Below are 16,366 nucleotides of genomic sequence, written 5' to 3'. Positions count from 1 at the left end.
AGATCCCAAAACACACACACACACACACACACACAAAACAAGTCTAATCAATTTTATATTTCAAAAATAAGTTAAGACAGGTTAGTAAGCATACATTAACACATGTACCTGCACATGTATCAAAAGTAGTAAAGAATATTGTGTGTTATGTGTGAAAAACATCGCAAGATTGCAAAGTGTTTACAGGTTATGATGATTTGAGGTATGAGAAAATCACTTTAACTCACACACAATTATAATTGTTTGATGGGGATTATCACCTTTAAGATACATCCTATAACTCCCACATCTCCTAGAATACATGCTTGCAATCATATATAAAACATTTTGATCTTTTTGCTTTTTATTTTTCTTTTAAGCAAACCATGCATGGGCATATATGAGATAGAAAAGAAATACCCAATTATGTTAAGCATTTGACATTCCACTTTTACTATGCTGAAGCATACAAATGTCATTTCATGATTGACGGGCAACAGTGGTGAGATGGTTATTTATGCTTTTCTCTTAGAATTTTCTAGTCCTTCCTGTCCAAAAAAGTGATATGAGTGTTAAATATAAAAGATTATTTAACCTTACTCATCACAAACACAAGCCACAAAGCTCACTTACTTAGTTATGCATAGAGATCCTCATCTAAGCTACAAAAGATACGAAGTTTAGAAAAATTTGTTTCAATGGCCATCCAAGGTACACAAGTACCAATGTACACAAACACACATTGTTTTGTATTTTTATGATTTTTCAATTTTTTTTATAATTTTTATATGAAAAATAAAATAAAAGAAAACAGAAAAGAAAACAACCAAAAACATGCTTAACAAAACAAAGAAATGCATAAAACCAGACTAACTCAAAACACAAAAGCAAAACACACAAGTAATACAAAATCAAAAACAAGAAAGGGAGAGAGAAAAAAAAAATGACAGAATCACTTCGACCACTTTTTTCTTCCACTCCTTGGAAGAACTTTTCCATTTAGCAAACCCTTGATCCAGCGGTGAGGGGGGAGGATTAAAACCGTTCAAGTTCCAAAGAAACATGAGGGCTTTGAGAAGATCTCCAAAAGGAGCAAAGGATGGAGGAAACTGATTCTAGTTTCCCGATGCGATCATGCTGTTGCTTTATTGAGTGGCTAACCACTTGTAGCAATTAGGTTGAGTATGTCCAGTTGCGACACAGTGATGATAGAAATTCTGCTTTTTTCTATTTGGGTTTTTGAGTATTTCTCTTCTTAGCCCTAGGGTTCTTGACCTCTTTCTTATCAAGTTTAAGGGGTGCTCCTAAGATAAATTTACCCTTGCCTTTGTTTTCACTAGCTAATTCATTTTTAATATCATTGTTCTCAGTTTCAACATTATTAGCAATAGGAACAAAAACAGTAGTACTAGTAAAAGCAATACTACGGGAAGAGAAATCATACCCTAAACTAGTTCGATCGGAAGCAAATTTCTGAAAACTGAGCATCTCATCGAGCTTAGCACTTGAAGTCCTTTCTAGCTGAGTTCTAACTTAGAACAGTTCTGTCTCAAGCTTCTTGATCTTCTCAGCCAAGAAATTATTCTCAAAACTCAGTGCTCCAATAGCCTGATTAGCTTCATCAAACTTTGTAGAGATTTCTTTATACAACTTCTCATGCTTTTTGGAGACCCTGTATAACTTTTTCATAGGCTGTGTGGATGTCATCTTGTTCATCCATCTTTTCAAACTTAGACATCACCAATTCCTCTTCTTCATCCACATCTTCAACAATCCCTTCAGTAGGATTTACAATGGCAGTGAAGGCATTTAGGATTCCATCATCCTCATTATCAGAATTATCCTCAGGCTCAGTGTCGCTTAATGTAGCAGCAAGTGCCTTGCTCTTCCCAATGGTCTTGAGATACATAGGGCACTCTTGTTTCATGTGACTGAAGTCTTAACACCCAAAGCACTTTGTTCCTGAGGGAACAGTGTACTGACCACCATCCCTAGCATCATTTTTCCCTTTATCTTGGTTCTTGAACTGTGAGGAACTGGATTGCTTTCGGTCCTTATCAAATCCTTTCGCGTTGGCATTCTTCATAAACTTCTTGAATTGCCTCATGATATAGGATTTCATTTTAGAATTTTCATCATCTGAAGACTCATCCGTGTCACTACTCTTGGCTTTCAAGGCCATACTCTTGCTTTTGTTCGATTTCCCGATCCTTGTCAAACCCAACTCATAGGTCTGCAGATTGCCAACCAGCTCTGTCAAAGGAATTTTGTCAATATCCTTTGATTCCTCAATCGCGGTGATCTTGGCATGAAATCTCTCGGGTAGAGATCTGAGCACCTTTCTCATAATCTTGGGTTCAAGAATGGTTTCCCCAAGATTAAAGGCTGAGTTCACTATGTCCTTGAGCTTGGCATAGAATTCATCGAACGACTCATCCTCCTCCATCTTGATCTCTTCAAAGCTGGTAGTAAGCCTCTGAAACTTTGAATCCTTAACAGCCTTGGTTCCTTCATAGGTTGTCTGGAGAATGATCCATGCTTCCTTAGTAGTTTCAGTAGAAGATATCTTCTTGAATTCCTCATTCGTGACTGCACTAAATAAAGCATTCAATGCCCTGCTGTTGAAGTTTGCCGCCTTGATCTTAGCATCATCCCAATCGGTCGGCGCTTCTATAGGCTTGGTCCAGCCTATCTCCACAACTTACCACACTTTCTTATCTAAAGATTGCAAGAAAGCTCTCATGCATACTTTCCAATATACATAATTAGTGCCATCAAATAAATGAGGTATAATAAAAGAATTGTTTAACAACTCTACCAAATGGGGCCTAAAAGTTTTAATTTTTTTTCGTCTACAATATCAACTTTAGATTCCTTAATGATTTTTCTCTCAAAAATAAATTTATAGAGAAACGTAAAACAGGGGATAGTTGATTGATTGATGAAAGGAGAAAGTAAATATAGGGACAACTTTTAAGGACAGCTTGTAGTGGAAGCACTTTAGATGATTTAAATTATTAGCACCATAACCAATGAAAGAAATAGGCACCAATACAGTCCTTGTTATGAACGTTATTTTTTATCCTTTCTAATCCACATGATTCACATGTAGGCACATATTACAAGCTTGTAATAATAATGCTTCTACTTTTTGTAATAGGAAAATATTATATACGAGCCCTCTTATCATAGGACATATTGAAGGTATACAGAATTTATTGCAAGTTTTTGTCCGAGAGAGAGTGCTTAATTGTAGAGTTTAACTCATTGCAACTCGCAGAGAGCAGAGAAAAGTAGTGACTAGTGATAGAGGAGATTGTGTATATATATATATATATATTCACTGATGGAGGAACTGAAATCTGAAATTAGACGCACTGACCATTTGTGTTACCCTTCTTATATTTCTAGATTTTATGATGAATTAGCATTGCCAAAAGTCATTACCAAAAAGTAGAAAAAACAAAAGCCATTGCCAAAAAATGAAAAAAATCCCTTTCAAGCTCCAATTATTTGAGTAAAGGTCATTATGAGGGGACAGCCAGTTTTGTTGTATGTGTAATCATCCAGGTGCTCATTGGCTGACATGAATTGGAATATCCTTTTTTCTAGGTCTTCCGAGATCATTGTTAGGGTCTCACTTTTTCCGTGGTCGATACTTCGTGGAAAATTCAGTCTTCAACTGTGCTTACATTTACACCTTCTAGTTATTTTCCATGCCAAGCAGAACCTTCTCAAATCCTTTTTCTATTTATTATTAAATCAAACCCCATTAAACTTTAAGAATTTTATTCCAAATCCATCCAACTTTAGTTTGAAAATTTAAACCTTCTCCAAACCTATCAATTTATCATACCATAAGTCGGTCAAGCAGATAAATTTTTTGTTTTTATTATTATTATTTTTTTAACAAATTGTTATGACAAATGGAGGAAGGGAATTTTCACCCTATTTCTCTTCATAAATGAAACTAGTCAATATCACTGAGATTCAAGACTCTTAACAGCTTGATAAATTAAGATTAACCTAAATTTAAAATTTTGAAATACACATAAAAAAATTGAAATATTTTTTAACTAAAGTTTAGCATTAATAAGCCTTTTAAAGTAAATTTAAGTGGTTAGTCAATATCTTGGATCTAACCTTTAAGGATTACTTCTCTAAAATTACTAAGTGTGTGTGACAGTTGAATTATACACACCGAACAAGTAAATTCTATACCGTACCAACTGATATGGTTGATATTTGTGGTTTTGATACTTAGGCCGGTACAAAAACACTTTTATGGGAAATATAAAATGTTGTCAACAACATTTTTTGTTTAATCATTCTGCTGGTAAAATGTTTCTAAAAGTAGTTACCTAGAGCATTAGTTAGCATTTCCCTAAATATATTTGATTTCTTAAGTTAAACCAAAACTACTTCATTCTCAAAAAAAAAAAAAAAAAAAAAAAGAGTAAAAACGGAAACTACTTTATTTATGTATTGATTACATGCATGAAATATATAAAATAAAACAATTAATTTCAACGATATTTTACCGCCTAGAATGGTGATCACGGATGCTTCCCCTCTCTGGTCCTTATTCTGTACGTACTATTATTGATTCTGATTTACGTTGTTCACCCGTTCCATCAGATTGTTAATGAATAATGATTACATACCATTTCAGAATGTTCTCTTGTTAGTACTTTTGTTTGCAATAGGCATTTCCATTTTTTTAAGGTAAGCTTATCCAAGTTTTTGTCTAGATGAGTGACGTCCATTGACTTGTGGAAAAAAAAGGATTGGAATAATTACGTTGTGTCAAGGAAAATGGAGGAAAAGAAACAGGGAAGGGAAAGAACTTGGGATTTGTTCTTTCCTTCCACTATAAAGTGCTTAAGCTTCAACAGTAGTGCTAGAAAATGCTTGTCAAGAACTTTATGAGGATTGATTGTGTGCTTCCAAATCCAAGGGCACTTCCATGGTAGTAGGCTCACTTGTATTTGTAGCCTTAAAGTCCAACCCATGTACTAAACAGAATATGGGCCAAAGACCCAACTCTTGTTGTATAGTAATTGTGGGCCAAGAGCCCAATAGCTTATAAGACCAAAAAAAAAAAAAAAAAAAGAATTAATACTTGTTTCGGCTATGCCCAATAATGTGTGTATTTTTTATTTTTTGCCAATTCAAAGTCTTTTTTTTTTTTTTTTTTTTTTTTTGTGGAGAATGAATTCAAAGTTTGTGATTGATCGAATATTAAAAAAATAGCCCTCAACAATGAATACTTCCTTTGGTTACTTTTTGGCCAATTCTGAAATTGAAGAAATGGGTTACCAGACGTTGACAATGGCTTTCCTTTCACAATGCTCGTACCCAATTTGAATTCCAATATTTTCAATATGCCAAAAAGTTAGAACATGAAAAATATATGCTGAATTTAATAATTTATTATATAATCCTGAGTTTGACATTCAAAGCCACAATGCACATCACAAACAAATTGTTGATCAACACCATCATAGCTACAGGTTATAACACAGTAATGTGGTTACCAAGGTTGTTAAAATCGCGATCTGGATTGTAAAATTACACGATTTTACGATCCCACCTCACAAAAAGATCAAAATCGTAGCAGGATCGCAAAAATATTAGGATCGTAGGTAGGATCGTACGGGATCCTACCGATCCTACCATTTGGGATTTTTTTTTTTTTTTTTTTTTTTTTTTTTTTTTTTTTTTTTAAGTGGGCTTCATTTGGGTCATTTGGGTAAGTCCAGTATGATAACCCACGGTCCACCTAAAGGTCCTAAACCCACAAGCCCATCAGAACCCAATAATAGATTGAACCAAATTTACCCCTATCTTAACATTAAATCTCAAAAAAACCTTTAGTATTAAGTTAAACATTTTCAAAACCTAAATAGTTCAAAAACACTAAGCTCCAGCAGACCAGCACCTCTGTCCTGCGCCTCCACAGTCTTTGTCAAAAACCCAACCCCTCTCAGCCCTCTCAATGGTGAGCCATCGCTTTAAAACCTAAAATATTTAGAAACAATCAGTGCTAGCACCTCAGTCGGCGCCTCCTCAATCCTTTGTCAAAAACCCAGCACTCTAGCCCTCTCAATGATGTTGCCGTGAGCCATCCCAACGCTGCCTTTGAGCTTTCTGGTAATTTGCTTTAGTAGTTAGTAGTTTATCATTTATTTGTACTTTGATAGCTTGATTCTAGATTGTTGTGTTGTTACTTGTGTACATGATTTTGACAAAAATTTTAAGGTTTTTTTTTTTCTATTTTGTTAACTAAATTAAGTAAAATTTGAAAAATTATGAAACAGGATCTTCAGTATTTGATTCTTTGAGAAATATTAGTAAACACAATTAGTAGTTTAGAATTGCACACAAACTGTTTGATGAATTTTTTGTGTGATTTTTTGAGCATGCTCTGTATCTTGGTGTCTTTTTTTTACAGCTCTGTACAAATATACAATGTCTACTTTGGCTAGAAAGAAAATTAAGCGAAAAAATGCACCAGGAAATAGATCTGACCTGGGATGGGAACATGGTGTTGAAGTAGGTTCAAGGCAAGTTCAATGTAATTATTGTAAAGAAATTCATAGTGGGGGTATATATCGGTTGAAGCATCATTTAGCTGGGACTAGGAAAAATGTTTCAGCTTGTCCCAGTGTACCAGAAAAGGTGAGGGAAAATTTTGTGGCTCTTTTGTATGCCCAAGCTGAAGCATCTATAAAAAAGAAAAGGTGGTATACTATAGAAGAAAAGGATGATGGCAGTGATGATGAATTAGTTGAAGTACAACAACTACATTCATCAAAAGGGAGGGGCAGACACATAGGCTCCATGGATAAGTTTGTTACAAAAAAAAAAAAGCAAGTAACAATGAATCATGTGTTTAAAAAAGGAGAACATGATCTAGTGATCCAACAAATTGCTAGATTCTTCTACACTAGCGCCATCTCTTTTAATTGTGTCAAAAATCCGGAGTTTCTACGAATGATTGATATGATTTCAAGATTTGGAATTGGCCTCAAGCCTCCTTCCTATCATGAGATTAGGGAGACATGCTTGAAGAAAGAGGTAGATTTTACACAACAAATGCTTGAAGAATATAAGGTTGAATGGAAAAAAACAGGTTGTTCAATTATGTCTGATGGCTGGTCTGATAAGAAAAGGAGATCCATTTGTAATTTTTTTGTGAATAGTCCCAAAGGAACCATTTTCCTATACTCTATAGACACATCTGACATATCTAAAACAGCTGAAAAAGTTTTTCAAATGTTAGATGAAGTTGTGGATAGGGTTGGAGAGGAGAATGTTGTGCAATTGGTGACTGACAATGCTGCAAACTACAAACTAGCTGGAGAGATGTTGGCGCAGAAGAGAAAGTGCTTGTTTTGGACTCCATGTGCTGCCCATTGCTTGGATTTGATGCTTGAGGATTTTGAAAAAAAGATTAAGGACCATAAGTACACAACTACAAAGGGGAAGAAGAATACAACGTACATATATTCTAGAGCTATGCTTTTAAATTGGTTGAGGGATTTCACTAAAGGGAGGGAATTGATTAGACCTGCTGCCACTAGATTTGCAACATCATATTTGACATTGTCATGCCTTAATGAGTTCAAAGGAGAATTGATGACAATGTTTTCTTCTGAACAATGGAGGGGTAGTAAATTTGCAAAAACAAAAGAAGGGAAAAGAATTCATGCCATAGTTATGGATAACAATGGCTTTTGGCGACTTGTTGTCAAATGCTTGAAGGCTGCAATACCCCTTTTAAAGGTACTTCGCATGGTTGACTCTGATACACCTCCAATGAGATTCATTTATCTAGAAATGTTAAAAGCAAAAGAAGAAATACAGAAAAATTTCAATAATGTTCAAAAGAGGTAACCATTTTATTTATATCTTCCTTAAATTTACATTTGTTTTTAATTCATTAGCTTATTAAATATATAATCTTTTTTTTAATATAACATCCACTATTTTAAATTGTAGTTACAAAGAGATATGGGATATTATTGACGATCGATGGGAAATGCAACTTCATAGGCCTTTGCACGCTGCGGGATACTATTTGAACCCTTCTATTCATTATGATCCTTCTTTTGATCCGGGTTCAGATATTAAATTAGGACTATATACGTGTCTTCAACGAATGGTTCCAGAAGTTAGTGATAGGAAAAAAATAGATGTCCAACTTGAAAAATTCAAACAAGCAAAGAGACTCTTTGGTATTGAAGCTGCCATCCTAGCCAGAAATACTAAACAGCCAGGTAACAATTTTGTTTTTCGTTTCTTGTTTTACATTCAAATTCATTTTTTTTAGTTGTAGATTATATTCTTAAGACTAAGATATTATAATTCATATATGTATCAGCTGGCTGAGTGGTGGGACTCATATGGAGATGACTGTCCTGAATTGAAAAAATTTGCTATAAGAATATTGAGCTTAACATGTAGCTCATCTGGTTGTGAAAGAAATTGGAGTGCGTTTGAAATGGTAAGACCAAATGACTTTGGTATATTATGACAAGATGATTTTCCATTTTCTTTCTTAGTAAAAGTTTGTTTCTTCCCCCCTCCCCTCAGTTTGAGAATTCTCAATTAAAATTGTTACAACTATAGGTACATTCAAAAAGGAGAAATCGCTTACACCAGAAAAAAAATGAATGACTTGGTCTTCGTTATGTACAACTTGAAGATAAAAGAGAAAAGAGCTAAACCATTGAGTACAAAAGAAGAAATTGGTTTGGAGAATTTGTCTTCTGTTGATGAGTGGTTAGCAGCAAATTCAGAAGATTCAGAAGATGATAGTGCTGATTTTGATGAAGTCAATGAAGGTATTAATTTATAACTTTAAAGCCTTCCTTTATAGCTAAAATTTTGTACAAGTTACCTATGTATAGTTTGAATGTGTGACCACTAATTGCTAATTTATATTTGTATACTTTACTTATCAAAAAAATTTGTATATTTTGGTTATCAATATTAGGTGATGATGAGGTTTCAAGAGTTGCTGCCAAAGGAAAAAGTGTGCTAGTTCATGATGTTAGTGATGAATATCATGAGAATGATGATGGTTCTAATGATGATAATAGTGATGGGCCCCCACCTGGATTTGAGAGAGTTAGGGATTTCGAGGATTACGCCATGGATGTTGATAATAGGAAGGATATAGATCATGATATAAGATACGACAATGACACTGATTAGATTAGAAGAACCTTAGAATGAGAATTCTCTTTTGTTTATCATATTTGTAATTAGCTAATTTACCTTAGAATCTTAGATTGAGAATTCTCTTTTGGATTACATATTGTAAATTTGTAGTTAGCTAGTTTTTATATGCTAACTAGCCTAACTTATTTTGGATTTGGAACTTAGAATTTGGAAAATATTTTCCATATGTGTAGATAATATTTTGGTACTTAGTTGTTAATTAAACATGTATTAAACTTTTTAGATACATTATGTCAAAAGTTAAATATATTTTGTTTCAATAGAATGACATAAGAATAATGTAGAGTGTGCAAATTACAATTTATTATGCATTTTTTTTAATGGATGGATTCATATTTTAAGTGATTATATAACATACAAAATTACTATCAATAGGTTTTTTTTCCTTATAATCTAAAAATAGGTAGGATCTTACAATTTACGATCCGATCCTACGATCCACGATCCTACCTACCTCCCACAATCCTACGTAGGATCCTGATTTTGACAACCTTGGTGGTTACACATAATTTGCAATGAAAAATGTTAAAAGAAAAGTAGGCAAAGCAGGAAAGCTTCAAGATTCAGCATGTAATGACAATTTTAAGAAAAATGTTATACTTATAATATTTTTATAATACTTTCACTACAAATTCTATATAGCAGGTTATTACTTCTTGTTACTAGTGGGTAAGAAAGTAATTTAAATGGTGAATTCAAATTAGAAATCTATAACAACATGCTAATTAGGATTTGTTATAAAAATATTGTAAACGTAGCACTTCTTCAAATTTATTCATCCTTGGAATAACTTCAGAACCATCTTGCAAATGGATTGGTTACAGTAGTCACATTGGACAGTGAAAATTTGACTTGATTCAGTCATGCTGTTTTTCTTTCATTAAGCTAATTCTTTTTTTTTTATAAGAAACTAGTACTTCATATCAAGCTTGAACAATTTGGTGTACATCCAAAATAATTTCAGAGTTTATAATGGTTGGAGTTTCCTCCATCCATGTTACAAAGTCATTTATAGTTTGAGCATGCCGTGCAAGGCCATGAGCTGCTCTATTTCCCTCCCTTCGCGTGTGTAGGACTTCAACTTGGCAAAACTGCTGCATAATCTGAATGGTACTTGAGATGATATTTGCAATAGTTATGGGAGGCTCTGTTGCCCCCTGAATAGCAGAACATACCACCAAGCTATCGCTTTCAAAAATTACCTTTTGGACACCAATATCCTTTGCAAAACCAGCGGTAGCTTCAATTGCTTTAGCCTCAATCTCCAAACCACCCAACGGGACCTGTAGTCATTTACTCATAGCTGCGACCACCCTTCCTTGCTCATCCCTCGCTATCACTCCAATACCAGTCCATTTTTACTTTGAAGAAACTGCTTCATCTGTATTCACCTTATACCACCCATGTGGTGGAGGTGTCCATTCATTCTGACATGGTGTGGCTCCCTGAGTTTGGCTTACATTTTCTTGGGCTGCATAATATTCCTGTAAGATTGTCATGGCTGTCCCATATATTGTAGCAGCTGCAATGTTTTTTCCCCCATACCTCCTTTCATTTCTATTTCGCCATATACTCCACGCAATCATCAAAATCATATGCATCAAGTTTGAGTCTTGATCTTGATTCATTCCATTAAAACAAAGCACATCAGTAAAGTCTCCCTTGCCCTCAATTCGATGAAGCAAACGACAATGAGTCCAAACTTCTTTGGCCCTCAGGCACTGACAGAGCACATGAAGGACAGTTTTGGGTTCAAGGCCACACTCTTCACAGATTGGGTTTTCAGCTACTTGCCTATGGAATAAATTCATTTTTGTAGGCAAAATGTTTTGGCAAGCTTTCCATCCAAATCTCTAACCTTATTTGGGACCTTTGCTCTCCAAAGTTTCTGCCAAAAACGTTTCATGATTAATGAAGAATCTGAGCTCTCTCCCCTATCCTTCTTCTCACCACACCTAGCTAAGTTATATGCACTCTTCACACTAAATTTCCCATTAGCAGCTGCTGCCCATACCAGTTTATCAGCTGGTAGTAATGTGCTTAAGGGGATGCTCAGTATGGAGTCAGCCTCATGCTCCAGGAAGACTTCCCAAATCAGATCCGCTTTCCACTTTCCATTTTCTGCATCAATGAGTACACAAACCTTTGCTTCCATGGGTAGAATTCTCTGCGGTGAGACTATGCAGTAAGTAGACGGATTTGCAGTCCTTTTGTCTTTCTATATGCTAATACTCTCACCATTTCCCACCTGCCGCCTAACCCCCTCACTGATTAAAGATTGGGCTGCCCAAATGCTTCTCCAAGCAAAGGAAGGGTGGTGGCCTTTCTTAGCATGGATAAAATCATCTTCAGGAAAGTACTTGTTCTTAAAAACCCGATAGAAAAGAGAGTTTCTTCCTTGTTGGAGTCGCCAACCTTGCTTTGCCAATAGAGCAAGATTAAAAGCCCTCAAGTCTCTGAACCCTAACCCACCTTTGGTTTTTGGCTCACACAACTTATCCCATTTCATCCACGCCATTTTTCTTTCCCCCCTTTTTGTCCCCACCAGAAATTTCGGACAATACTCGTCATCTCATCACATAAGCTAGCCGGCAACAAGAAGCAACTCATGGTATGTGCTGGAATGGCCTGTGCAACTGCCTTGATCAGCACCTCCTTGCCCGCATTTGATAATAGCTTCTCCTTCCATCCGGATAGCTTATTTGCCAAATGCTCCTTTAGTTGTTGGAAGGTATTTCGTTTTGACCTCCCCACTAATGATGGCAATCCAAGGTATTTCTCGTGTTGCTTTATAACCTCAGCCCCAAACATTTCTTTGATGCGATTTTGAGTATCCGATGGAGTATTCCTACTAAAAAACAAGGCTGTCTTCTCTCGGTATAGTTGTTGGCCAGTAGATAGCTCATATACTTGGAGGAGGCGTATGAGCTCTTCACACTCCTCTAGAGTTGCTTGGCAAAACAACAAGCTATCGTCTGCAAAAAACAAGTGTGAGAGCTATGGACCCCTTCTACAAATGGAGATACCATGAATTCTTTGCTCCAAGGTAGCCCTCTAGATCAATGACGATAAACCCTCTCCACACAACAGAAACAAATAAGGAGAGAGAGGATCCCCTTGGCGTAAGCCCCGTGTTGGAGTTATAAGCCCTTGGGGAACCCCATTAATCCGAATAGAATAGGTAACTGATGAAATACACTTCATGGTAATGTTAATCCATTTTGGATGGAAACCCATTCTTTTCATAATTTGCTCCAAACCCACCCATTCAACTCTGTCATATGCTTTACTCATATCTAATTTCAAAGCCATTTCCCCCTTCAAACCACCCTTTCTTTGGCTAATGTGGTTCATAACTTCAAAGGCTACCAAAACGTTATCTGTGATGAGTCTATTTGCCATGAATGCACTCTGGTTCTCACTAATGATTGTTGGTAGAATAACCTTCAATCTATTTGCTACATATTTTGATGCAATCCTAGAGACCACATTACTCAAACTAATGGGCCGATATTCAATGATTTTCTTGGGGTTTTTAACTTTAGGGATAAGTGTGATGTGTGTTTCATTAAATTTTGGTGGTATAATACCTAAATTCAAATTCCAGTGCACATTTTATAACACAGTCACCAACAGTAGGCCAAAAATGCTGATAAAAGAGAGGGTTCATACCATCCGATCCTGGGGCTTTCAATGGGTGCATTTGCTTGAGTGCCTTCCTCACTTCTGATGGTTGGAAGTCTCTGATCAATAGTGCATTCATAGGCTCCAACACCCGAGCATCTATAGCTTCAAGAAGTTCCTCCTGTACAACGGCTTGATTGCTGTTAAATAAATTCTGATAATATCTTATTGCAATTCCCTTTACCACCTCTGGGTCCTCCTGCCACTGGTTGGACTCATCCATTAAACCCGCGATAGTGCTCTTTCGTTTCCTACTTAATGCTTTCTCATGGAAATATCGCGTGTTTTTGTCTCTTGACTTTGCCCAATTACTCCATGATCTCTGGTGCCACATATCCTCCTCCATGGCATAAAGCTTGTTCAATTCCATCCTTGTCTCTCTTATTTGTTCCTACTTAGAGAGGCCCACTACTTATGCTTCCAGAGACTGTAATTTCCCCTGTATACGCTCTATATTCTTCCCAACATGGCCAAAAACTTGTGAATTCCAATTTGATAATAATGTCCTACAGTGCTCCAGACAGTGCTCCAAGGTGTTCTCCCTTCCCATATGTATCCCTGTTTCCCATGCTTCTTGAACAATTTCCGCACATTGCTCATGTTTAAGCCACATTAATTCAAAACGAAAGAGCTTCTTACCTCTTTTTTTGTCTTGTGTTTTGTTCAAGTTTTAACAGCAATATACAATGGTCAGACGCCGAGTTTGCTCGGTGATAAAGCCTTCCCCATGGGAAAATTCCACTCCATTCAGTTGTCGCCATTGCTCTATCCAGTCTTGCTTGAATACACCCATAATCTCTCCTATCAACTGCCCAAGTGAACCAAGAACCAGTAAAACCCAAGTCTCTTAGACCATTACTATCCAAACATTGCCTAAAATTCATAATCTGTCGACTAGATATTTCAGCCCTTCCTTCCTTTTCGTTGACACTCAGAACCTCATTAAAGTCACCAATGCAGACCCACGGTTTATTGAGCCGTTGCCCAAGTCTTGTCAAAACCTCCCATGAGTCTATTCTCTTATGTGTTTCAGGATTTTCGTAAAACCCAGTTAATCTCCATATCCCAACTTCACTACCCGAATCAATCAAAGCATCAATGTACCACCTATTTATGAATTTTACTAAGACCTTCAAATTAGATTTCCATAACAAACCTAAACCCCCGCTTCTACCTACACTTGGCACAGCAATCCCCTGCACCATGCCTATCTCATGTTGTACCCTTTTCATCTCATCCACTTTTAACTTAGTTTCCTTTAGAAAAACCAAGTTGGGATTTTCTCTTGTTATTGCCCTCTTAAGGGCCTGAACTGCCCAAGGGTTCCCAAGCTCTCGGCAGTTCCAACTCATTATACTCATTGTACTCGGTAGGGTTGCGCAGCAACCTCCGCCGATCCCAAAAACTTTTGAAAAACCTTACCCAAAGCAACCTCGTCGATGTCAATTTTTGCCCTCTTGTCTTGTAACCTGTTCGGATCCGTCTCTCCCAGTGGAGGCAGCAGCTTCCTCTTTGGTCCTTCCTCCATTGAGCCTCCTTCCATGGCCATTGTGGTTGTTGCCTCTCTATTAAGTCGTTTCCACGTTCCCTTCATGCTTTTTGGAGAAAACCCATCATTCTCTTTACCCTCCACACCATCTCCGCTGAAATCCCCAGAATGGTTGTGTCTTCTGTTGTCCTGGGATTTTGGGTGTTGTTTTATTTTTTAGTAAGGGCTTCTTTGTTTGGATGGGCTTTTTTACATTGGTTACCTTTAGTGGCCCCGTATTAGAGGAGTCTATTTCAGTTTTAACATAAGTGCCGAAGCCCATTGTTGAGCCCACCATTACTTCCTCCTTTAGGCTTGGGCCCAATCCTTTTGTATCTCCACTAGCCTGAGCCTTCATCCCATCAATCTTCCCTCCTTTGAATTCAAAACTGTCACCGACACTCTTCGTATCTTCTGTCTTGGTCAGAGATCCCAAGATACCTGTTGCAGCAATCATGTTCTTCCCCAACTACTAATTGATTTCTGCTAATGTCTTTTCAAACATATCTCCATTACCCACTGACATTGATGTCCCCGGATTTTTCGGCATAATTTTTGTTTCATGTTGTCTACGTTTTGCTTCTTCCGTCTCCGCCGTGAGTTCCACCTCCATTCCACCCGCCTCTTCCATCGCATTCCTACTCTGATCTCCCTCCTTCATCACAATGATGTCCATGGGCCTTTCACTAGAGCTACTAGTCTTCCCTTTCTCCCTATTATTGACCTATACTCTCTAGGGGCGTTGGAGATTTTCTGGTTTCGCCCTTAACCAAGCTCCATATTGCTGGTCATGTGGCTGTAATGAGCCTCAACTTCGTAGCCATATCCCACAGTCTTTTTCATCATGATTCAGTTTGCCACACCAGTAGCTGAAGATCGGCAATCGTTCATATTTAAACGATACCCACACCGGCATTGGTCCTCCAAACTTAACTAATCTTCCCCGGCATAGAGGTTGAGTGGTATCCACTTTCACACGAACCCTAATATATTTTCCCAGGAGATTTGCCGTCGTTGGGATGTCTACCTCTTCAACTTCGCCCAACATCCCCCCGATCCTTTCTCCAATTTCCTTTGTCATTCTTTTGGCTGGGATGTCATGAAGCTGAACCCAGAAACTAACCTTATCAAAACTAATATTTTGTATCTGTTCCTCCTCACCCAACTTGTGTACTGCTAAAAGATACTTGTCAAACGTCCATGGGCCATTTGTTAAAACACGAATCATGTCTGTCTCATCTTCAAATAAGAAGATTGCTTTATTCTCTCCTAGATCCCAAACCTCGAAACTCAAATCCGTCCTCCATGCACTTTCAGTGTATTTGCCACAGCTTCAAGGTTGACTCTCCTTTTTGTGAAGAACTTTGCCACAATGGCTGCCCGTTCAACCAGCTCTGTGTCTTGGAGGTCATGCTCAACTACTTCTCTTTCAGTGAGGGAGAGGTTCCCCCATTTCTTCGTTACTTCATCCATATTGCACTCCTTCAGTTGCCAAATAGCATTTCCACCCCAAGGGAGAAATTGTTGCCAGCCTTGCTAGCAAAAGTTTCTACTGCTAAGTTTTCACCAGAAAGCCTAGAGAGAAAGTCTAACAACACATGTTCATTGAGCTAATTCTATTGCTAAGCACTCCTTTAGATCACTCACTACCTGACTCAAGTTTGGCCTATCGACGGAACCTAGATTTATCTCTGTACGTAGATAAGAGACATTTGAATTTAAATCAAGAAAAAAATCATTTGAATTCAAATGGGAGACTTGAATGTGAGATTTTGAAACTTGTGTAAAGATTTTGTTTTATCCCAATTTATCTTTTATGCATTTGGTATATACTTTTTGTCCATAATTCTTTTTTTAAATGTCAATTTGAACTGATCAATAACGATAATTTTGCAAATAATCAAAGTTGAACGTGAGGTTAAGAGC

The 16,366-nt window shown here is 36.9% G+C and overlaps 3 protein-coding genes across 3 annotated transcripts; 1 reads left to right on the top strand and 2 right to left on the bottom strand.

Annotated features, from left to right (window-relative positions):
- Positions 1-6,450: 6,450 nt before the first annotated feature.
- On the top strand, positions 6,451-9,201 carry LOC112019537 (uncharacterized). Its single transcript, XM_024052058.1, has 5 exons — positions 6,451-7,874; positions 7,984-8,155; positions 8,366-8,488; positions 8,690-8,828; positions 8,981-9,201. Exons 1-5 carry the CDS (start codon positions 6,451-6,453, stop codon positions 9,199-9,201), a joined length of 2,079 nt encoding a protein of 692 aa, XP_023907826.1.
- A 4,123-nt stretch (positions 9,202-13,324) lies between these two features.
- On the bottom strand, positions 13,325-14,273 carry LOC112019538 (uncharacterized). The gene is made up of 2 exons (XM_024052059.1): positions 13,598-14,273; positions 13,325-13,482 (listed from the first exon to the last, which is right to left on the bottom strand). The coding sequence occupies exons 1-2, from the start codon at positions 14,271-14,273 to the stop codon at positions 13,325-13,327; spliced, it is 834 nt and encodes a 277-aa protein (XP_023907827.1).
- Positions 14,274-15,248: 975 nt separating this feature from the next.
- Positions 15,249-15,668, bottom strand: LOC112019539 (uncharacterized protein At4g02000-like). The gene has a single exon (XM_024052060.1). It carries the CDS (start codon positions 15,666-15,668, stop codon positions 15,249-15,251), a length of 420 nt encoding a protein of 139 aa, XP_023907828.1.
- Positions 15,669-16,366: the final 698 nt, after the last annotated feature.

This window comes from Quercus suber, unplaced genomic scaffold, assembly GCF_002906115.3.
Source record: "Quercus suber isolate HL8 unplaced genomic scaffold, Cork oak 2.0 scaffold_125, whole genome shotgun sequence".
In the NCBI taxonomy this organism is placed as follows: domain Eukaryota; kingdom Viridiplantae; phylum Streptophyta; class Magnoliopsida; order Fagales; family Fagaceae; genus Quercus; species Quercus suber.
The sequence above is the reverse complement of the archived record's forward strand: the minus strand, read 5'-3'. Positions and strand labels throughout refer to the sequence as shown.

Coding starts and splice junctions, on each gene's coding strand:
- LOC112019537 (XM_024052058.1), top strand. CDS start 6,451: ATGTCTACTTTGGCTAGAAAGAAAATTAAGCGAAAAAATGCACCAGGA. Junction 7,875..7,983: donor TTCAATAATGTTCAAAAGAG/GTAACCATTTTA, acceptor TTTAAATTGTAG/TTACAAAGAGATATGGGATA. Junction 8,829..8,980: donor TTTTGATGAAGTCAATGAAG/GTATTAATTTAT, acceptor TATCAATATTAG/GTGATGATGAGGTTTCAAGA.
- LOC112019538 (XM_024052059.1), bottom strand. CDS start 14,273: ATGAGTATAATGAGTTGGAACTGCCGAGAGCTTGGGAACCCTTGGGCA. Junction 13,483..13,597: donor AAACTCGGCGTCTGACCATT/GTATATTGCTGT, acceptor TTGTTCAAGAAG/CATGGGAAACAGGGATACAT.
- LOC112019539 (XM_024052060.1), bottom strand. CDS start 15,668: ATGATTCGTGTTTTAACAAATGGCCCATGGACGTTTGACAAGTATCTT.